General features: G+C 42.0%; 1 protein-coding gene across 1 annotated transcript in view; it reads right to left on the reverse strand.

Moving 5' to 3' along the window:
* Nucleotides 1-208: 208 nt before the first annotated feature.
* The window catches only part of LOC132817834 (sodium/calcium exchanger 3-like), a 150,942-nt gene continuing 130,878 nt past the window's right edge, over nt 209-20,272 (reverse strand). Inside the window, exons 4-5 of the mRNA XM_060828346.1 lie at nt 5,630-5,902; nt 209-1,141 (exon numbers count right to left, since the gene is read on the reverse strand). Of these exons, the coding sequence (XP_060684329.1) occupies nt 765-1,141; nt 5,630-5,902 (650 nt within the window). The 3' untranslated portion in view covers nt 209-764. The remainder of the gene's footprint in view (nt 1,142-5,629; nt 5,903-20,272) is intronic.

Genomic DNA, 20,272 nt, shown 5'->3' on the forward strand with positions numbered 1-20,272 from the left:
GGTTTTGTTAAACATGCCGTTCAAAAAAAGAACCAAACATGTTTTCTGAAGAGAGATGAGTTGATCTTTCCCTGGAACACCCCTTCCCCACAAGTGCTTTAATTCTTTCCAACTCGTGACAACACAAGCAAATTCCCAATATGTTACTGACACATAAAAACCGGTTTCCAAAATTTACACGACATGTAATCAAATTAGAGGGTGTCTTTGCAACAGGCATGTTTTGTTTTCAAACTGCCAGTCGTGCTGTACCTAAGCACCATTGCCCAGTTCCTTCTGTGAAACATGATGTTTTTTTATCTCTCTGTCTGGATGGATTAGCTCTCAGCAGCAAGGACTGGACATAATAATTACTTTGGATGACACGCAACAGGCTTTTCCACTGAAGAAGGGCAGTCCTCACCACTGTATGTGTTCTGCTTATAACTGGCTCTTTGATTAGGCAAACCTTCATCCAACTCCGTCCCAACAGCATCCAAATACCTCCTTCCCACCCTCCCCCCTTTGTAGTTTAATAAAAACCCTTCTGTAAGGCAAGAAAGCTCAGGAGTGCTTGATGAAGATACAGAACAGTCCTTGACAAAATGCCTTCTGTTCTTTTCATTTTATTTGTAGGACGTACACTGCCCTCTTCAATGGGACCATCTCCAGTAATTCTGTTTTCCCTTAAAGAGTGGAATATTGTTGGCGAGTATTGCATTGTGTTTGAAGAGATTCAAGGGGGTATGTGTCTCTTTGGGGCGTAGCGGAGGCCTTCTGTTGCTTTAGAACCCCTTGATGTAGCAGTAAGCCTCCAACGAAGAAAACAGAATGTACAGTAACCACAATCCCCCAAACAACATGGCGGTGATGACTCGGGGTCCCCACGGACCGCCCAGCTCTCCCCCGATGTGCGGCCGCCGCCTGTACAACAGAATGCTGATGCTGACGAAAGCAAAGATGGTGAAGAGGGTGACAGAGAAAGCCAGGGTGCCGGCATCGACTCGGAATGCCTTGCCCTGGGAAGCCCAGTAGATGGCAGCCACGGACCATGCCAATCCAATGCCCAGGAATACATTGACTGCGTTGCTGCCGGTGACGTTCCCAATGGAGGCGTCGGCATAGTGATCCTGGGTGGCTGCTACTTTGCTGGCGAAGGTGTCTGCAAAGGCAAAACAAGAGGTACATCAGACCAGGGCAGACAAGCCAAAAGCTTCGATTTCAGCCCCCGAAACAACCTCCTCCAAAAATGCAATCGGCAGCTAGCAACTTCCATCTTTCCCTGTTCTCATTCCCCTCAACTAAGTGGATTACCTTGTGCTACCTCACAACTTCACAGGCACCACACAGCTTCCAGTGCTGTGCCTAAACCTCCATTTCCTGTATCGATCTAAAGCTGTCAACCTATAGATATTGCTAAGTTAACCCGCCTTACAGCTCACAGCTTACAACGGGAGCTACAGGGCGGCAATGAAGAGTGAGAACCCAGGTTGACTGGTAAGGCCGTAAAGAACTAGGAACATGGGCAGGAACTGAACCTGCTCCTCCACTTCATTAAGTCTGAATGTGGCCTTCACAGCATTTTCTTTCCTGCCCTCCTCAAAAAACTTTTGCCTCCCTTTATTTTTAAATTAGATTACTTACATTGTGGAAACAGGCCCTTCAGCCCAACAAGTCCACACCAACCCTCCGAAGAGCAACCCATCCAGGCCCATTCTCCTACATTTACCCCTTCACCTAACACTACGGGCAATTTAGTATGGCCAATTCACCTCACCTGCACGTTTTTGGATTGTGGGAGGAAACCGGAGCACCCGGATGAAACCCACACAGACATGGGGAGAATGTGCAAACTCCACACAGTCAGTCGCCTGAGGCAGGAATTGAACCTGGGCCTCTGGCGCTGTGAGGCAGCTGTGGTAACCACTGCGCCACCATGCCTCCCTTGTTGATCATCTCTGTGCCTCTCTGCCCTGAACATATTCAATGGTCCAGCCTCCACTACTCAGTGGGGAAGAGAATTCCAAACTCTAACCACGCTTTGAGAGAAGGAATCCCTCTTTCCAATTGTGAAGACCTCATATCTTTAAAGTGCTCCCCCTAATTCTACATTCTCCCACAAGAAGAACCATCCTGTCAGTGTCTACCTTGTTAAGCCCCTTCACAATCATGCTGGTCACCTTTTATTTTTATATCCAACCTGTTTTTGCTCTCCTCATAAGGCAATTCCTTTATCCCAGGAATTTTACAGTCATAGAGTCATATTGATATACAGCATGAAAACAGACCCTTTGGTCTAACTCATCCATGCTGACCAGATATCCCAGCCCAATCTAGACCCATTTGTCAACACTTGGCCCATTTCCTTCTAAACCCTTCCTATTCATATACTCATCCAGATGCCTTTAAATGCTCTAATTGTACCAGCCTCCACCACTTCCTCTGGCAACTCATTCCATACACGCACCATGCTCTGCATGAAAAAGTTGCCCCTTAGGTCTCTTTTATATCTTTCCCCTCTCACCCTAAACCTATGCCCTCTAGTTCTGGACTCCCCCACCCCAGGGAAAAGACTTTGTCTATTTATCCTATCCATGCTCCTCATGATTTTCTAAACCTCTATAAGGACGCCCCCTCAGCCTCCGACGCTCCAGGGAAAACAACCCCAGCCTGTTCAGCCTCTCCTTATAGCTCAAATCCTCCAACCCTGGCAACATCCTTGTAAATCCTTTTAATTAGCCTGGTGAGCAATGTTTCCTCGATGTTCTGTGGCTACGCAGCCACTCTGAGAGTGTGTGTGTGCCGATCAGCCTGCTGACAACCTTTTCATGATTGATTTACAGTTTTGGAAGTCAATGGCATGCACGCACGCACCTCAGAAATCTGCAAAAAATAAAATCATTAGAGGGAACGCAGCTAGTGAAGTTGCTCTGAATTTCTTCCATTGCAACTATGTCTCTCACTTTATTTGTGCACCAGAATTATACAGATATTCCAAGTCCATAACCAATTCCCTGTACTGCTGTAGTAAGACTTCCCCAACTTTATTCTCCCTCACCTTCTTCAATATCGTTTACCCACTCCCACACTCTTGTCACTCTTTCAGCTCAGCCAATTCATTTTCACCCATTTATGGTCCTGATTATCAGCTTTCCTTTCTTGCCGGCATACTGTCATCCACCCCTTTGTCTGCCTCGTGTAATTCTCTCTCTCTCTCTACCTCTGTCTATCCACTCACTCTCCACCCCCCACCACACCCCCAACCCTTCCCTGACCCCGTCTTCATTTATATACGACCTTTTCCTAGCTACTATCCATTTTGAAAATATGGGCTCGAAACGTTATCTCTACATTCTCTCCACAAATGCTGCTGGATCTGCTGAGTTTCCCTAGCAATTTCTGTTTTTGTTAACTGTAGGGACCCTCCTGCTCTGCACTTGTCACTGTGCGCCCCGATTTGTTGAACGGCCAGCTTTAGTTTGGCTAAGGATACAGACTTTCCCTGGGACAGGGTACTGTTGCCACCCATTCAGCAGGGTTGAAATCTGACAAGCTCCATTTTTCCCTTGTCTACTTGGTAACATTGCAGGCCTGGTGCTACTGTCTGGAACTCTCACATAAAAGCACTATTTCATCTCAATGCACAAACGTTTCTGGGCAGTCCTCATTTTGATGAGCTACAAAATCCAGACCAGGAGCAGTTCTTCCAACATATCCCTGATCTCAGGAGCTCGTTGGAAGTTGGCAAACTGGTGACTGGGGAATGGTCCTAACCATTTGAAACACAAATTCTGAGGTTACAAGCATTGCTGGGAAGATTAACATATCACAGCCGAGTCGCACTCATGACTGTGCCCACTGTGATCCTTCGGCCCTAACCTTTCTGCGGTTTACCAGTTGGAGGTGGAGAAGGAAGAATAGGGAGGAAGCCTGATGCAACATTTCGAGGCTCACTTTCAGGGGCTGAAGTGCCTTTCATGAGGCCACCACAGAAAATGGCAAAGTTGTTGTTGTGATATTACATCCATGTCATTTCTGTTTGATATCCTTATGGTTGTCTACAATTCTACAGCAAGACCAAGTCTGCTACTCCTTCCCACACCTTCAGCCTGGAAAATAGGCAAAATCCCAGCAGGAACACAGAGGGAAATCAGCCCCGTTAACAGCCCATTGACCCGATGTGGAATCTTGTTTAGTACAAAATGGGTGCAGCTATTGCCATCCTTTATTTTTGCAAAGGTATGTAGGTAACGCTGACAAGGGCAGGATTTGTTGCCTATCCCTGATTGCACTTGGACTGAACAGCTTGCTCAGCCAGTTCAGAGAGTAATTATGAATGAAGCACATTGCTGTGGGGCTGGAGTTACATGGAGTCCAGACAAGGTAAGCTTTTCTCACCCACCACACACAGAATATGGTACAGCACAGTACAGGCCTTTCAGCCCTTGATGTTGTGCTGACCTTTTATCCTACTCTAGGATCAAAATAACCTACACACCCTTCATTTTACTATCATTCATCTGCCTATCCAAGAGTAATTTAAAGAGTCCCTAATGACCCTGACTCTACTACCACTGCTGGCAGTGCATTCCATCCCCCTCTGTGGAAAGAGGTGAAGCTTCTTGAGTGAAGCATGAGTGAAGCAGATGAGTTTTTCAATACCCATGTACTCGATGAATGGCAAGACACCAGGAAGCTTAGAGGAACACAGGCACCTTGTCCTTGAAAGCGGCTGGATAGGTTAATAGGATTGTTAAAAAGGCATATGGGATACTTCCCTTTATTAGGTGTGCATAAGTTCTAAGAGCAGAAAGGTACAGAACCTTGGTCAGGTTACAACTGGAGGAGTGTGTGCATTTCTGGTGACCACACTATAGGAAGGGTGTGATTGCACTGGAGGGGGTGCTGAGGATGTTGCCTGCGGTGGAGCATTTCAGTAATGAAGAGAGGCGAATATGCTCAGGTTGTTTTCTTTAGAGCAGAGGAATGTTTGAGGGGAACCTGATAGAGATGTATAAGATCATGAGAGGCAATGGACAGGGTGAATAACAGGCAACTAATCCCCCTCGAAGGGTCAATAACAGAGGGGCATAATTTTGAAGTGAAAGGCGGGAGGCTAAAAGGGATTTGAGGAAAAGCTTTTTCACCCAGATAGTGCAGGTCTGGAATGCACTACCTGGAAGTGTAGTTGAGATGGGAATCCCTACAAACTTTATAAAATATTTAGATGAAGCTTTGGACCTAGTGTGGGGAAGTGGGGCTAGTATCAGTAGTAGCGTGTTTTTGATGATACAGACTCAACGGGCTAAAGAGCTTCTTCTGTATTGTATGAATCAGTGATGAGAGTTTCAGGGTCACCATTTCAGACGCTAGCTTTAGAAAGAACATTTAATTGAATTTAAATTGCACCAGCTACTGTAAATTAGATTTGAACCCATGACCCCAAAGCATTCACCTGATTCTCTCGATCACTAATTCAGTGACATTACTGAAAGTCAAAAGTTGTAGCTGAAACATCTGCAGAAATTTCTGAGATGGTGCAACAAATCAAGAGATCAATGCCCTTTCACATGAATTGAAGACATTTAAGTTAGTATGAACATTCTCAAGCAATTTTATAATAGTTTTTTTGCTCCTTATATTTATTTACCTGGTACTGAAGTGCCGAGAGCTACAAATACCACAGCTGTAACAGAATCCTTCAGGCCAATGGTGCAGCCAAAATGAGAGGCCAGATCACCAATGATGGCTGTTAGGAGGCCAATGATGAGAATGGACGTGACAAAGCAGGCCCATCCATTCCAGTATTCAGTAGGAGGTACACAGGCAAACAGCACCTTCCAAAAGACGGTCAGAAAATGCATCACATAGTCAAAACACGAGGGCAGTCTCTCCTCTCCTGTGTCTTCATCCTCTTCATCACCTGTCGGATATATCAGAGGCAGATCATGTTAAATCAGCAGGCGATCACTGGGCCTCACAAGACGGGAGGGCTTTTACAACATCAACAGTAAAGCATTGTGGGATCATTGGCTTAGGTGGGTCCTTCCTGGCACTTATAATACTTACTGATACTGGCCTTATTGTGGCACTAAAGACACTACTGAATAGAATTAAAGCTGCCATTTTCTGTCAAATGCAAAACTGAACAAAAGGACTGCGTTGGAGTGATATGGATGGTCACAAAAGTCTAATAGCTGACTTGTTGACAGCGTTTGCTAAAAACACCAACACACATAAGAAACAAATCTCAGACAGTCAATAATGTTGTGATGAATAAATGGAAGATCACTGAATGGCTAATTTTCTAATGCTCTGTCCCTCAGCTAATAGGCATAGCATTACAAGTATAAGGTTGAAAGTTTCACATAAGTTTTTCAGAACTTTTTAAGCTGTAAACCAGAACAGTCCACTCAAATGTTGGATTGTCCAGTCCACAATTAGTTGCCAAGGACTCTAAGGTAATTTCCCTGTAACATTTTTCTGGTCTGCCGTACATTTCCCGCAATTATGGCAGAAAGTCGATTTACAGAGTCAGGGAAGGAGAAGTATTGCCAATACTTTCAGAGGACAGTTCTGAAAATTTGAAAAGCACCCGGCTTCCAATAAAATAATAAAAAATCTCTTTGCTCTCTATTGCCTGTATTTTGCAGAGGTAATGATTGAGAAAAAGCTCATTGTCATCACGACCTGAAAGTAACAGTGGTTTTGTGAGTTCTACATATGCACAGAATAATACAGAAGTCCAGAATTTAATAAGAGCAATTCTGTCTTTCTACAGAGGGTGAAACTCGCAGGTTGCAATCATGCACAGTCCTTGAAATGATAAGATCTTTCTCACAGTGGAAAAATTCCAATCTCCAGATTGGCTAATAGTGGATCTCATACCAGAACTGTGTGTCAGGACCCTGTGCAGTTTCCGACATGCAGATTTCCGTGGGAATTTCCCAGAAGTTGATTCTCAGAAAATACCTTGGGGAGAAACTTGTCAGAGGCCTCATCAGCTGGTTTGAGAGCCTGCAATGGACCCACACTGACTCTTCCAGCGAAAGCCCTTGCTTGCTCGATGGAAGATCACTCAGTGAGGTCTCGGATCGCAGAGCACCCAGGACAAAGGTTAAATGAGATGGGGAATATTATTGGGTTGGGGCATCATGGAAATGAGGTGGGGGACAAAGGGTAGGCAATGGTAAGAAGCTTGGTTCCCAACAGCTAACTCCCTGCAAGACGTCTAGTCTCTCAATCAGGCACTGAGTGCCTCTGGTAGAGGAACAACACTGTCCCTCCCAACTGAGACAACTCGTCTACCCCACCCCTGGTCACTGCTTGGAGCTCTATGAGTCCCCACTGCAGAGGGGCATTGTTCCATAATTGGTCATTCAATGGCATCGATTGGCTGGGAGCAGGAGACTGTGGGCCTTGCAGCTCAGGATTTAGTTCGGGTTGGTGTGAGAAGGTGGAATGCGGTTTAGCTGCACCACGATCCCAACTAAGTCAGAGTTCACCAGGTCATCACTCTTGGGGCAGAAGACCTTACTCCTAGTTCAGTTCCTGAATAATTACAGGACAGAGCTTCTAATCAACCTAACCACCACCCTAACACACCCACATAGATAGACACACACGCGCACACACGCACGTGCACATATATACACACACAGACACAGACACACTCACTCTCACATGCATGTGCACACACAGACACAAACACACTCTCACACATGTGTGCGCACGCACATGTCGACATACGTGCGCGCATGTACACACACACATAGACACACACACACACACACACACACACACACACACACACACACCCTGCCTTGACTCCTACCAACAACCACTCCTCTTGGCCACCGATCATAACTGACTAGTCCCTTTTTCCCCTTCCCTCCCCCACCATCCATCCAATTGTCACCCGCCTCAACTTAACTAGCTCCTAACAACCCTGATCACCTGGCTGTTCCCCCAACCCAGTCTGATTGCACCAACCAATTTGGGGCAATCACCCAGCATTCACTCAACCACCATCTGAGCAGACCTGACAACCAACTACCTTCATCATTCACCTGCCACCTTCCACCTTCCACAACCACCTCATCCACTTCCCCACACCACCACCATAACCATTCACTTGTAGGAACATTAGTAATCCATTCCTTCTGGCCACTCCGCCATTTAACATGATCATGGCTGAGCTTATTCTGATCTCAAGTTCACTCACCTGCCTGCTCCTCATAGCCCCTTATCCTACTTTTCATCAGAAACATAGCGATTTTTTTCTTGAATCTGTTGAATGATTCAGAGTCCAGTGCATTCTGGGGCAGTGGATTCGACAGATTCCTCACTCTCGAAGAGAAGCAGTTACCAGTCAACTGAGTTTTGAATCTACCTCCTCTCACTGTATATGTATGATGTTTTGTTCGACACTGTCCCACTTATTCATCTCAACCACTGACTACCAGTGTTACTACCAATTTTAAGGGTGCAGCTTAAAACCTCCTATACAGGAGCTGGGACAATGTGAACATTCCACCTTCTCCAATACATCTACAAACCGATAGAGTTCTCTGAGGGACACCGTGCTCCTTATTTTTTTGTGGAGCTGGGTCCAGAAGGTCAGAGGAAAAGAGTCAACTTTAAGGAAAGTCTGAGTGGAATAGCAACCTGATGATGATCGTTGCACCACAGAAGATCTGGGTCACAGTCAGCGTCTTTGTGAAAACCTCTGAGAAAGTGACAGCTTTCTAAATAAAGTGTTAACAGCATTTAACATCAGAATTATTCTTACACACCCTGAAAGGTCAGTTTCACATTCTTTGAAATGTCAACTTTTCTCATTATGTTAAGAAAGCTACACATTATAAGAAGAGATTTTTCATTATATTAATTGTGCTCACCATTTCAATCCAATTAAAATGTTCAACTCTTAAAAATGGTTTTAACATCCTGGTTTGCCATCTGAGAGATCACTTCAATGTGACTGGCTGCTTCCTGACAGGAACATAGGAACAGGAGTAGGCCATTCAGCCCCTCTCGAGCCTGTTCTGCCATTCAATGAGGTCCTGGCTGATCTGTGGCCTTACACCAGAAACCTGCCTTTGGCTCACAACACTTAATGTCTTTGCTTAACAAAAGTTTACCTCAGATTTAAAATTAACAACTGATCCAGCACCTAGTGCCAGTTGTGGAAGGCAGTTCCTACCCTTTCTGTGGAGACGGGCTTCCAAACGTCTCTCCTGAGCATTCTGGCCCTAGTTCACAGTTAATACGATCCAGTTCTACAACAGCCTTGAAGCATCCCTTGATGTGGTGCTGCAACTGCCATCAGGAAATGGGGTATTTGCACCCCACACTTTGTTGGATTTTTTGGACAGTTTTCTTCAAAACTTGTGGCATGTAACTTTGCCGTAAACTGCAAAAAGCAGGGCCACTGATTCAGTGGTATGGCTCGTTGTCATGGAAACATCCATCACTTCAGTAAACAATGCCTTTGCTGCTTGTGCATGGGGTTGGATGCACTCTATCCCTAGGAGTATCATATCAACAGCAAAAGATTTTGACTTTAGGAGAATTATCTTGTTGTGATAATTCCTGAATGCAGTATTTCCTCCCAGCACTTTATCCAAGCTGATCTCATTTTCACCTCGGGTGGGCTATCAGCTATTACTGAATGCAAATCAGAACCCAAGGGTTCTGTCTGATGTCTCATTTACCTTCATATTTCACATTCGTCTCATGAACCCAAGCTTTGAACAACACTAGGATCATCTGCATCCAGTTAACAAAATAGACATAATTCATTAAAACTATAGTTTCCATGGCATTTCGAAATTCCGTCTACAGGAGGCAAGCTTAGTCTTTCTGTGAGCTGAACGATAGTGTTTGGATTCCTTTTCATATTCCTTTTGATACTCCTTATTCATGGGCAGATCAAGAAGGCTACCATCGAAAACATGCACCTTGTTGTGTGCTGTGAATAAGGTAACATGCCACACAATTAGCGATTAACCTAAAGCCATTGTACCTTTCACTTGGGATTACGTGAAGATCTCCCATTCACGTTTCTGACATGCTTCAAACAATAGAAAAGCAAACTGTACAACTCAGATTAAAGCAGAAATGATATTTATTTATGAACATTTATTAAATGTTCACTCTTTGTCCATCGAGATGATTTTGATTGTTCAGTTTCAGAGGCTCACCTATTGGTGCATTTGCTTACAGGGTGATGTACCTAATGTCCATGGAGATACATAGGGAGCACATGGAGTATTGGCCCATATATGTGCCAACAGTTGGTGGGATATGGTGAAAGAAATGAAAAAGAATCTGTGGAAGGGAAATGCAGCCAAACAACAAAGTTACCCTGGCTGGAGAGACTGTTTCCATGCAGAATAGGGTTGATGGAAGTGAAGTCATAGCATGGGAGAGATGGTGAAGAAGATGAAATTGTGGACAGTTTTTTATGTATGTAGCATTATTTGAAAGCTATTCTTGGTGTTAAAAAGGAACATTCAATCAACTTGATTGAAAAGGTTTTAGAAGATAATCAACTATATTCAGTGTAGCAAAGGAAGATGAACAATCTACACCCTTTCAAGATTCTATAGAGTTGAGATGGAGAGGGTCATGCAACAGCATAGTGATAGAATCTAGAAAAGGCGCAGTATTAATGCTGCTATGAAACGTGAATCCAGACCAGGGCTCTTTTGTTGACCAAAGTTGTCATGAAGAATCTGATTTTTTTGATAGGGAGTGGGAGCTGAAATTATATCGGGTGGATTGCAAGAAACGGAATTTCTATTTCTTTAATAATATTGAGCCCATCAACTACATTTACAACTCAGGAGAAAGCAATTGCCAATTAGACTTTTGTATTCTATAACTATGAACAAGTTGTTATGGATCAGACCAAATCCCCTCAAAATACTTTAAGAAGGTAGGCTGGACCCCCACGTCTTCTTATTTTAAAGGTAGATGTGAAATGCCGTGTTCTAGTTGCGATGCGACTGGTCAAACTACTTGACATTATGCAAAACAAAATTTATTTAAACACTGTAGTTAAAATATAAACAAAACAAAGAGAAATTTAGAATAACTTAAATATTGGAAAATTTAACCAAATAATAGATACAGTTAGTATTGCTAATTAACTGATCCCATAAACACACCCCTTGGCAAAAGGACAAATTTAGATTCGATTCTCACATACAGTTCTCTTATCCAAGAGGAAAAAACATCAAGAGAAAATGCAGAAAGTGCAGCAGCCAGGAGACATTCACTGAAGCTTCCAACTCTTTTGAGACATCAAAGGTTTCTACCTAAAACTAAACCTAAAAACTTAAAAAAAAACAAAAAGCCTGGTCTGTAAGAGCTGGCCCCACTGAGATTGCTTCCTTGGTTCTGATTTTAATACAAAACCCAGGGCCTCACAAATTGTTTACTTTCATAGAGAAAGCTTCATACTTCTGCCTTTATGAAAGTTATTATGACAGTCATGTGGTTAACTTAGTGTTGCAATGTATGCCCGGGATCATGTCTTAGGGCTCCAGCAACAGATAACAGTAGTGCATTACGATAGGTTAGTTAAATCACTGGGAGATGAGCTAATGCTGAAGATGTTGCCGTTGTAATGTGATAGGTTAAGTGTGATGGAGGGAGCCAGTGTGACAGATGATGATTAGTTTAGAAAGATAAAGCAAGCCAGCATGATTGGCTATGTTAACGTTATCCGATATGTGCTGGGCCAACAAATTGTACAAACTGGAGGAGAACAAAAAAGTTAAGGGCAGTCAGGGAAGACATTTTTCTGGCTGCCACAGCATTGATTTTGCAAGATTAAAGTTTAATTCAGTGAAGGATTTTCTGTATCTCCTGGTAACATTTTATGGAACATTGAGTGATTCTTCCACAACACCTTACACCTTAAAAAAAAACAGGACAAATTAACCTCTTAAAGTGACAGCATTGTCACAAAATCAAAAAGCCACATCTTGGAAAATTGTGTGCTTTTGAGCCTTGTTTTTAAACAAGGACAATTTAAGTAGCTTTCTCTAGTGAAAGGTTTTGATTCTTTGACATAATTGTGAAAAATAACCAGAAATCTTTCATTTAAATAAGAACAGCTGAAATGAAAATATTAATTTGCTTTGTAGGATTCTGCCAGACATTATAGAGTGCTAAGCTATAGAAGGACATTGAGAAAATACAATGGCCCACTGCTTAAATTGTTCTGAAATTAACAAATATAAACCCTTCAGAGTCCATCATTCATCTTTTCAATTGATTCTCTAAGGAAATATTTGAAACAAAGATCCATGCACTTCATTACTTTTAGACAGACAATCAAAACAGTGGGAATTAATATCTGCGAAAACTCCAGAGCTCTTAGAGAATTTTGTTTTCTGGTTCTGAAGGACAGATGAACCCACTTCAATGTAAAATTTGGAAAAGCACTTAAAAGCGATATTAATGAGAACTCAAACATACTCAGCTGGCTTTTGTACTCACCAAGGCCAAAACACAGTGCAATCTCAATCACAGTGAAACTGTATTGAGGACACAATCATTTGGGATAATTGGCCTCTTCTGCTTTTCCAATCTGCAATTTTCAATGCAATTAGTTTCTGAATACAAGCAAAAACATCACAGCACACGGCCAGTTCAATTGATTCCTCACACTGTTTTACTGTACAGTACTGACTTTATCCCTAGTAAAGGTCTAGTTTCTCTCAGGTACACTCACAGCTGATCGTTTTGTTATTGTAATCTAAGCATAAAACACACAAGGATCTTCATGGAAGTCATATTCAAGGCATTTGGATTTGGATGCAGACCGCGGAGGGGAAGACACCAAACCTCTTTTTCTGAGTTTCCCAAATGAATTCTGCTGGGACCCTGAGGGGAAAGATCGATTAAGAACTAAAACGGTTGTGCCGAACTGGATCTGTAATCATTGTCACCTATTGTTTAATAGCTGCTCTACAATGCACTGTTTTTCTATTCCAAAGCAAAGGGAATATGTCCCATTCACTCAGTATCAGTCAAGCCAGTTGCTGTTAAGATATCTGTGTCTTCAGTCTAGAATAGTTATCTATGAGGATTATTCGTCATATTCATTGCAAAGAATGTACACAGCACACTTAAAATAGACTCTGCTTTCTTAACAAAGCTTAATCACAGTCAAAATGTCAAAAGCTAATCCTTTCATGTCTAATCCAGTCTCTGCTGAGCATTCTTTCACTCTTCCTTTGACTTAGTTTAGTTAGAGCACTGCATTATCAAGCATCACCAGTTAAGTTACATGACAAATTAGTCTAACCCTAGCTGCCTGATTTGGCCCACAACACTTGATGCTATAAATGACAAGCTATTAATTTATGTCACTTATGCACATTAGCAGACAGTCATGGATACTCAACCCTAATTAGCAAGATGTCCAAAAGATATCATGCTGCTATACAAAAAGAGTTATTTCACTCTGCACTACCATTGCACTCGAAGAACAACTATATTTTGGAACCTCACAACCACAGGAGCCTTTTGTGTGCCAACTATAATATTAGTATTAATTTCTCATTATTATCATCAATTATCCATGTAGTTTTCATTACACATTACTCAGCATCTTAAACATTTACTCCCTTCTACTACAGTAGCATCAGCATGTGCCATCTAGAAGATGCAATGCAGCAACTTGTCAAGTTTCCTTTGACAGCACCTTTCAAGCCCTTGATCTCTACTACAGAAAGAAGAAAGTGCCAGAGAAACTCAGAAGGTCTGGCAATATCTGCAGAGAGAGAGAGAAACAGAGTTAACATTTTGAATCCAGAACTGTATTGCCACTCCTTCTTTGTCATTGAGTTGTCATACTGGAATTCCCAACTCATCATCATTGTGGGGGTATTTTCACCACAAATACTGAAACAACTCAAAAAGGTAGCTCATTATCATCCTCAGTTAGATGAATCTTAAATGTTGGCATGTCAGTGATGCTCACATCTCCATAAATGGCCAAATTAGTTAAAAGTTCAAAGTTAAACACCCTAAAGTACACTCGATCTTGATGGATAAATCCAGACACTCGAGGCACAAGATGGAAGAGGTTTGGCAGTGTTGCTTTCCCATGGATTGCTAAATTTCTTCTTTATAATAATGGATTCTAGTCAATTTTGAGTCCAACATGCTTCATAATTGATGGACCTAATGTTAAGTAAATTTGGAATTTCACCATTTACCCATCACTTAAGATAAAAAGAACAGACAATAAGGAAAAAATGATTTTGGAAATTGTGCATAGCCAATATGATTAGAGTGGTGCTGGAAAAGCACAGCAGTTTAGGCAGCATTTTTACTGCTCCTCGGATGCTACCTGACCTGCTGTACTTTTCCAGCACCACTCTAATCTAGACTCTGGTTTCCAGCATCTGCAGTCATTGTTTTTACATAGCCAGTATGATGCCTGGGGTTTTAAATCCTAAAACTTGTGGCAAAGCACAAGATTGGAATGAGTGGTCAGGATGACCCCAGGGCAAGGGTGACTGGAAATTTTTGAGAAAGTCTTTACTTTAGCACCACAGAGATTAAAGGAGGAAGAACATTCCATGCTGTATGTAGATAAAACGTGCTGTGAATAAAATAGGTACTATGTGAGTGTTATGGAACATGGAGCCATGATGGGGTTGAACAGTGTACAGGACCTGTACCATGAACAAACACTTACAAACTGTTCTTCTGGGTCAGTTTTGAACATAAACCCCAGACAAGACAACCTCTGACACAATTCCCAGGTTTCCAGTTGTCACAGCTCCTGCCCATTTTAACAGCACCATATATAGCTACCTTCACTAGAATTAAACTGAGACGGGATTTGATTTAACAAGTAACTGACTATTGTGAGGTCAGGTATTTCTGCAATTTCATTGGAAATATCAGGGTTGCTCTCAGTCTTTAGACGCTCTTGATGAAATAATTAATCATATTTTTATTTTTTACTATCCATCATTGCTTAAAAAAAGTGCCGTGATCCTGCATCCATATCAATAAAATAGACTCATTAAAACTCAATTTGAAACACAGCACTCCCAAACGGCAGCTTGAGGATTAATTAAAATAGAGATTCCAATAAAATAATGACAGCACAGGCATCAAATCATTAGAAATAATAATTTAATCAAGATAAATCACCGTATTCAAAATTAATTAATTAGAAAAATTACACACGCTGGTTTTGGATGAGAGCAGAAGATCTCACATCTGAAATGATTGGGCCCCTGTTATATTTTCAGCTATCAGATTTCCTCCGTTTTTTTCATTGTTCCTATTCAAAAACAGTGTTGCAGTACTTGTGTGAGTTGACATTGTGAAGGTGAGATTCCAGCAGTTAATGCATGCAAGTGCCTTTGTGTGATATTGGTAATGAATGTTTTCTGTTTCAAATCCTATTTTTAGTTACTTTTAACAAAGGTTAAAATTTCTAACACAGGTATTTTAAATGAAAAAAAACTCTTCAATGAAAGTATTAGGGAGAACAGTTTTATATATAAAGGCTATAGTACCTTCACTACTAACATCACATCGTGAAACATTCAAATTAACCCAACACTTGCATGAGCCCTTTACAAATTGGTGCTCCTTTTGCATTGTTCGATTTTTGCTCATTTTTAAGTTCTCTCTTTTGCCTTTATCCACTTTCAGTCTAAGTAGCTGTAGGTCCTCCACTATACAGCAAGAAACCATTCAGTCAGGGTTTGCTTGTACAATTTGCTCATTAGTGTACTGAGTTACTTATAAACCAAAACTATGGGCAGAAACTTCTGCGCCCAGCGACGTAGGTCCTGAGGCAGGAAGTGTACTTAATTCGGCAAGACCAGAGCCCCGCCACTTTCCCACTTTTGTTCAAGCTTCCCAGCCCAATGTCAACTGGGGCAGCTTGGTGGCTCAGACAGCGCCAGGGACCCAGGTTCAATTCCTGCCTTGGGTAACTGTCTGTGTGGAGTTTGCACATTCTCTCTGTGTATGCATGGGTTTCCTCTGGGTGCTCCGGTTTCCTCCCACAGTCCAAAGATGTGCAGGCTAGGTGAATTGGCCATGCTAAAAGTCCAGAGTTTTTAGGTGCATTAGTTAGGGGTAAATACAGAGTAGGGGAATGGGTGTGGGTGGGTTACTCTTCGGAGGGTTGGTGTGGACTTGTTGGGCTGAAGGGCATGTTTCTATACTGTAGGGAATCTAATCTAATCAATTGAGGACTTGAAGTGGTCAGGCAGCAACTATTTCAGCTCCACATGCAATGGAATAAAAGAGTTGGCTAGTCTTGAACTACAGCAGGCAGGCTGTAAATGGGGTTGGGGGGAGGGGTGTGGAGATGTGGAACCCATTAATTTGCACTAATCTGATCAAATCTGTTTGCTAATCTGTTTGCTTATTCTCAGCAGGAAGATCTGGGTGGGATTCCCCATCTTCTAAGAGCTTGGGTTTCCCTCTTCACATCTCTCCAGTCTTTGGATTTAGGCTATAGAGAGGAAGATCCTAGCCTATGTCTATCCTCTCTGTCCTTGGCAACTTAAATCAAACAAACATACTCTTGTCATCTTTTTTTCTCTGTCCTTCTGATCTTTTTGTTCCCCGTCAACATGGAAGGAGTGTATCTCCACACAAAATCAGATGGCAAACTCTTCAAGGTCTGAATTGTCAGCATGTTGTGAGCAAAGCTTAGATACTCTGCACTTACCAAAAAACACAACTCGATAAGATCCTACTCTGATGCCTACGATACATCCTTGGCATTACATGCAAAGAAAGAATCACCAATGTAGTCATCCGGATAAGTGCAGCTCCAGCAAGAAGCTTGAGACTATCCAGCACAAAGCAGCCCACTTGATTAGCACCACATCCACAGTTACTAACTCCCTCCAATACTGACATACACTGGAGCAGTGGGTACCAACACTGCTTAGGGAGCATCTTCCAAACCCATGACCACTTCCATCTAGATGGACAAAGACAGCAGATGCATGGGAACGTCAACAGCTGTAAGTTGCCCTGGAAGCCTGATTTGGAAATATATCAGCATTTTCTCAGTGTTGCTGAGTCAAAATCCTGAAAGTCCTCCATAATAGCGTTTTGGGTCTCCCTACAACAAATGGACTACAGCGTTTCAAGAAGGTAGCTCATCACCACCTTCTGAAGGTGACGAGGGATGGGTAATAAATGCTGGCTAGCCAGTGAAGCCAAATCCAATGAACACTTTCTTTAAATAATCCTCTTCCATGCAAACATGCCAAGCATGCTGGTGCTAATCTCAGCAAAGCAGGTTTTGTTGGTTTGGGCATGTGTGCAAAATAGAATTTGGCTGCACTATATATTAAGGTTGCCTGTACTAAGAACCAACATGGATTCCAAAGTTTTATTTCAAAAACAATGTTAAAAAAAAGACATGAAGTTCCTCAACATCAATCACGACAAGTAGGAAACACCAGCCAATAATGGACATAAATGGTAACACCAGCTGTAAAGTTGTGAAGCAGATGGCAGCTTTAGAATAGGTTCTATCATTTTCTGTAAGACTGGCGTGTCTGTTATTTATTTTTAAACAGTAGGCTAACATTTGATACTTTTCTCACAAACCTTATTGAGTTCTTTGGGAAGGTGACCAAACAGGTGGATGAGGGTAAAGCAGTTGATGCAGTGTATATGGATTTCAGTAAAGCATTTGATAAGGTTCCCCATGGTAAACTATTGCAGAAGACACGGAGGCATGGTATTAAGGGTGATATAGCAGTTTGGATCAGAAATTGGCTAGCTGAAAGAAGATTTCAGTGGTGATTAATAGGAAACGTTTATCCTGGCATTCAGTGTACTGCAAGGATCTGTTTTGGGGACACTGCAATGATATAAATTTATCATTTATATAAATGACCTGAATGAGGGCATAGAAGGATAGGTTAGTAAATTTGCAGATGACACTAAAGTCGGTGGAGTTGTGGACAGTGCTGAAGAATGTTGCAGGTTACAGATGGACATAGATAAGCTGCAGAGCTGGGCTGAGAGATGGCAAATGGAGTTTAATGCAGAAATGTGTGAGGTGATTCACTTCGGAAAGAGTAACAGGAATACAGAGTACTGGGCTAATGGTAAGATTCTTGGTAGTGTAGGTGAGCAGAGAGATCTCGGTGTCCATGTGCATAGATTCCTGAAAGTTGCCACCTAGGTTGATAGGGAAAAAGTGAGGACTGCAGTTGCTGGAGATCAGAGTCGAGATTGTTTGCTGGGAAAGCACAGCTGGTCAGGCAGCCTCCGAGAAGCAGGAGAATCAATGTTTCGGGCATAAGCCTGAATGAAGGGTTTCATTCATGATGAAGGGCTTATGCCAAAACATTAACTCTCCCGCTCCTCAGATACTGCCTGACCTTCTGTGCTTTCCCAGCAACACTCTCTCAACCTAGGTTGATAGGGTTGTTAAGAAAGCATATAGTGAGTTAGTTTTTATCAGTAGAGGGATTGAGTTTCGGAGCCACCAGGCCATGCTGCAGCTGTACAAAATTCTGGTGCGGCCTCACTTGGAGTATTGCATATCATTCTAGTTGCCACATTAGCGAAAGATGTGGCTGCATTGGAAAGAGTGCAGAGGAGATTTACCAGGATGTTGCCTGGTATGGTGGGAAGGTCTTATGAGGAAAGGCTGAGGGACTTAAGGCTGTTTTTGTTAGAGAAAAGAAGATTAAGAAGTGACTTAATAGAGACATGCAAGATGATCAGAGGACTAGATAGGGTGGACAGTGAGAGTCTTTTTCATCAGATGGTGATGGCTAGCATGATAGGACATAGCTTAAAATTTTGGGATGGTAGATATAGGTCAGATGTCAGAGGTAGTTTCTTTACTCAGAGAGTAGTAAGGGTGTGGAATGCCCTGCCTGCCACAGTAGTAGACTTGCCAACTTTAAGGGCTTTGTAAATGGTCATTGGATAAATATATGGGTGATAATGGAATAGTGTAGGTTAGATGGGCTTCAGGATGGTTCCACAGGTCAGTGCAACATTGAGAGCTGAAGGGCCTGTACGCTGGAATGTTCTATGTTCCATTCACAGAAGCCTTTCCAGAATGCAAAACATTTTGGAAGATTACCAATTCATCCACAATCTCCATAGCTACTTCTTTCAGCATTCTAGGCATAGATTATCAGGTCCTGGGGACTTAACAACCTTTAGTCACATCAATGTCTGGAACAAAATCTTCTTAGTAATACCAATATACTTCAATTCCTTATTCTCCCCAGTCACTTAGATCTCTAATTCTGGGTGATTTCTTGGATCTTTCTCCATGAAGAAAGGCACAAAGCAATAGCTTAGCTCCTGTGCCATTTCTCTATTTCTTATTACAAATTCTCCTGACTCTGCTTATAGTGAACTCACAGCCAAACATTTTCTTTTCTTTATGTTTATAGAAGCTTTTACCATCTATTTTTACGCTTCTTTTCTACTTTGCATTCATATTCCATTCTCCATTTCTGCATCAGTTTTATGGTTCTCCTTTTGGTTTCTAAAATTTCCCAATCCTCAGGTTTCTTATAATTTTTGGCAACGTTATAGGCAAACTTAGACAATCCTGAACTTCTTTTGTTGGCCAAGTTAACTTTGGGTTTTTCTGCCTTGAAGGAATGTATAGTTGCTGTATACATCAAAAAGTCAAAACTAAGGGAAGTCTACCTGGATACATAGAGCCTTTGGAACAAAGTAGATGTTTAAAAGATCAATGGTTGTGATTGAATTGCATAGAAACATGACTGCTGGGTGACTAAGGCAGAGAACTGAACATTCATGGATATTCAACATCTGGGAAGGACAGGAAAAAAGCAAAGGGAGGTGGAATTGCACTGATAATAATAGTTAGAATTTTGAAATCTGCACATTACTAAGGGAAGATCTCAGATGTGGAATGTGGAATCTGTCAGTCTGTACCTAAGAACAAGAAAGGGAATGTGGAATCTATTAGCATGTAGCAAGGGAGCAAGCAAGGAGTTGTTAATAAGCCAGATAACAGGAGTGGTGGTGTGATAATAATACTTCAAAGAGAGTCCATTCATTGTGTACCATCACATGTTTTAATGCATTTTCTCAATCTACCTCAGCCAATTTGTCCCTCATAGCTTCATTATTTCCTTTTTTTCAAATTTAACACCCTACTTTAGAATGAATTACCTCACTTTCAAAATGTCGATAAAATTCAATCATCTTGAAACTCAAGGCCTGACATCCTTAAAGGTTCATGAACAACAATATTATTCAGTAGTCT

Source organism: Hemiscyllium ocellatum, chromosome 8 (genome assembly GCF_020745735.1).
Source record: "Hemiscyllium ocellatum isolate sHemOce1 chromosome 8, sHemOce1.pat.X.cur, whole genome shotgun sequence".
Lineage (NCBI taxonomy): Eukaryota > Metazoa > Chordata > Chondrichthyes > Orectolobiformes > Hemiscylliidae > Hemiscyllium > Hemiscyllium ocellatum.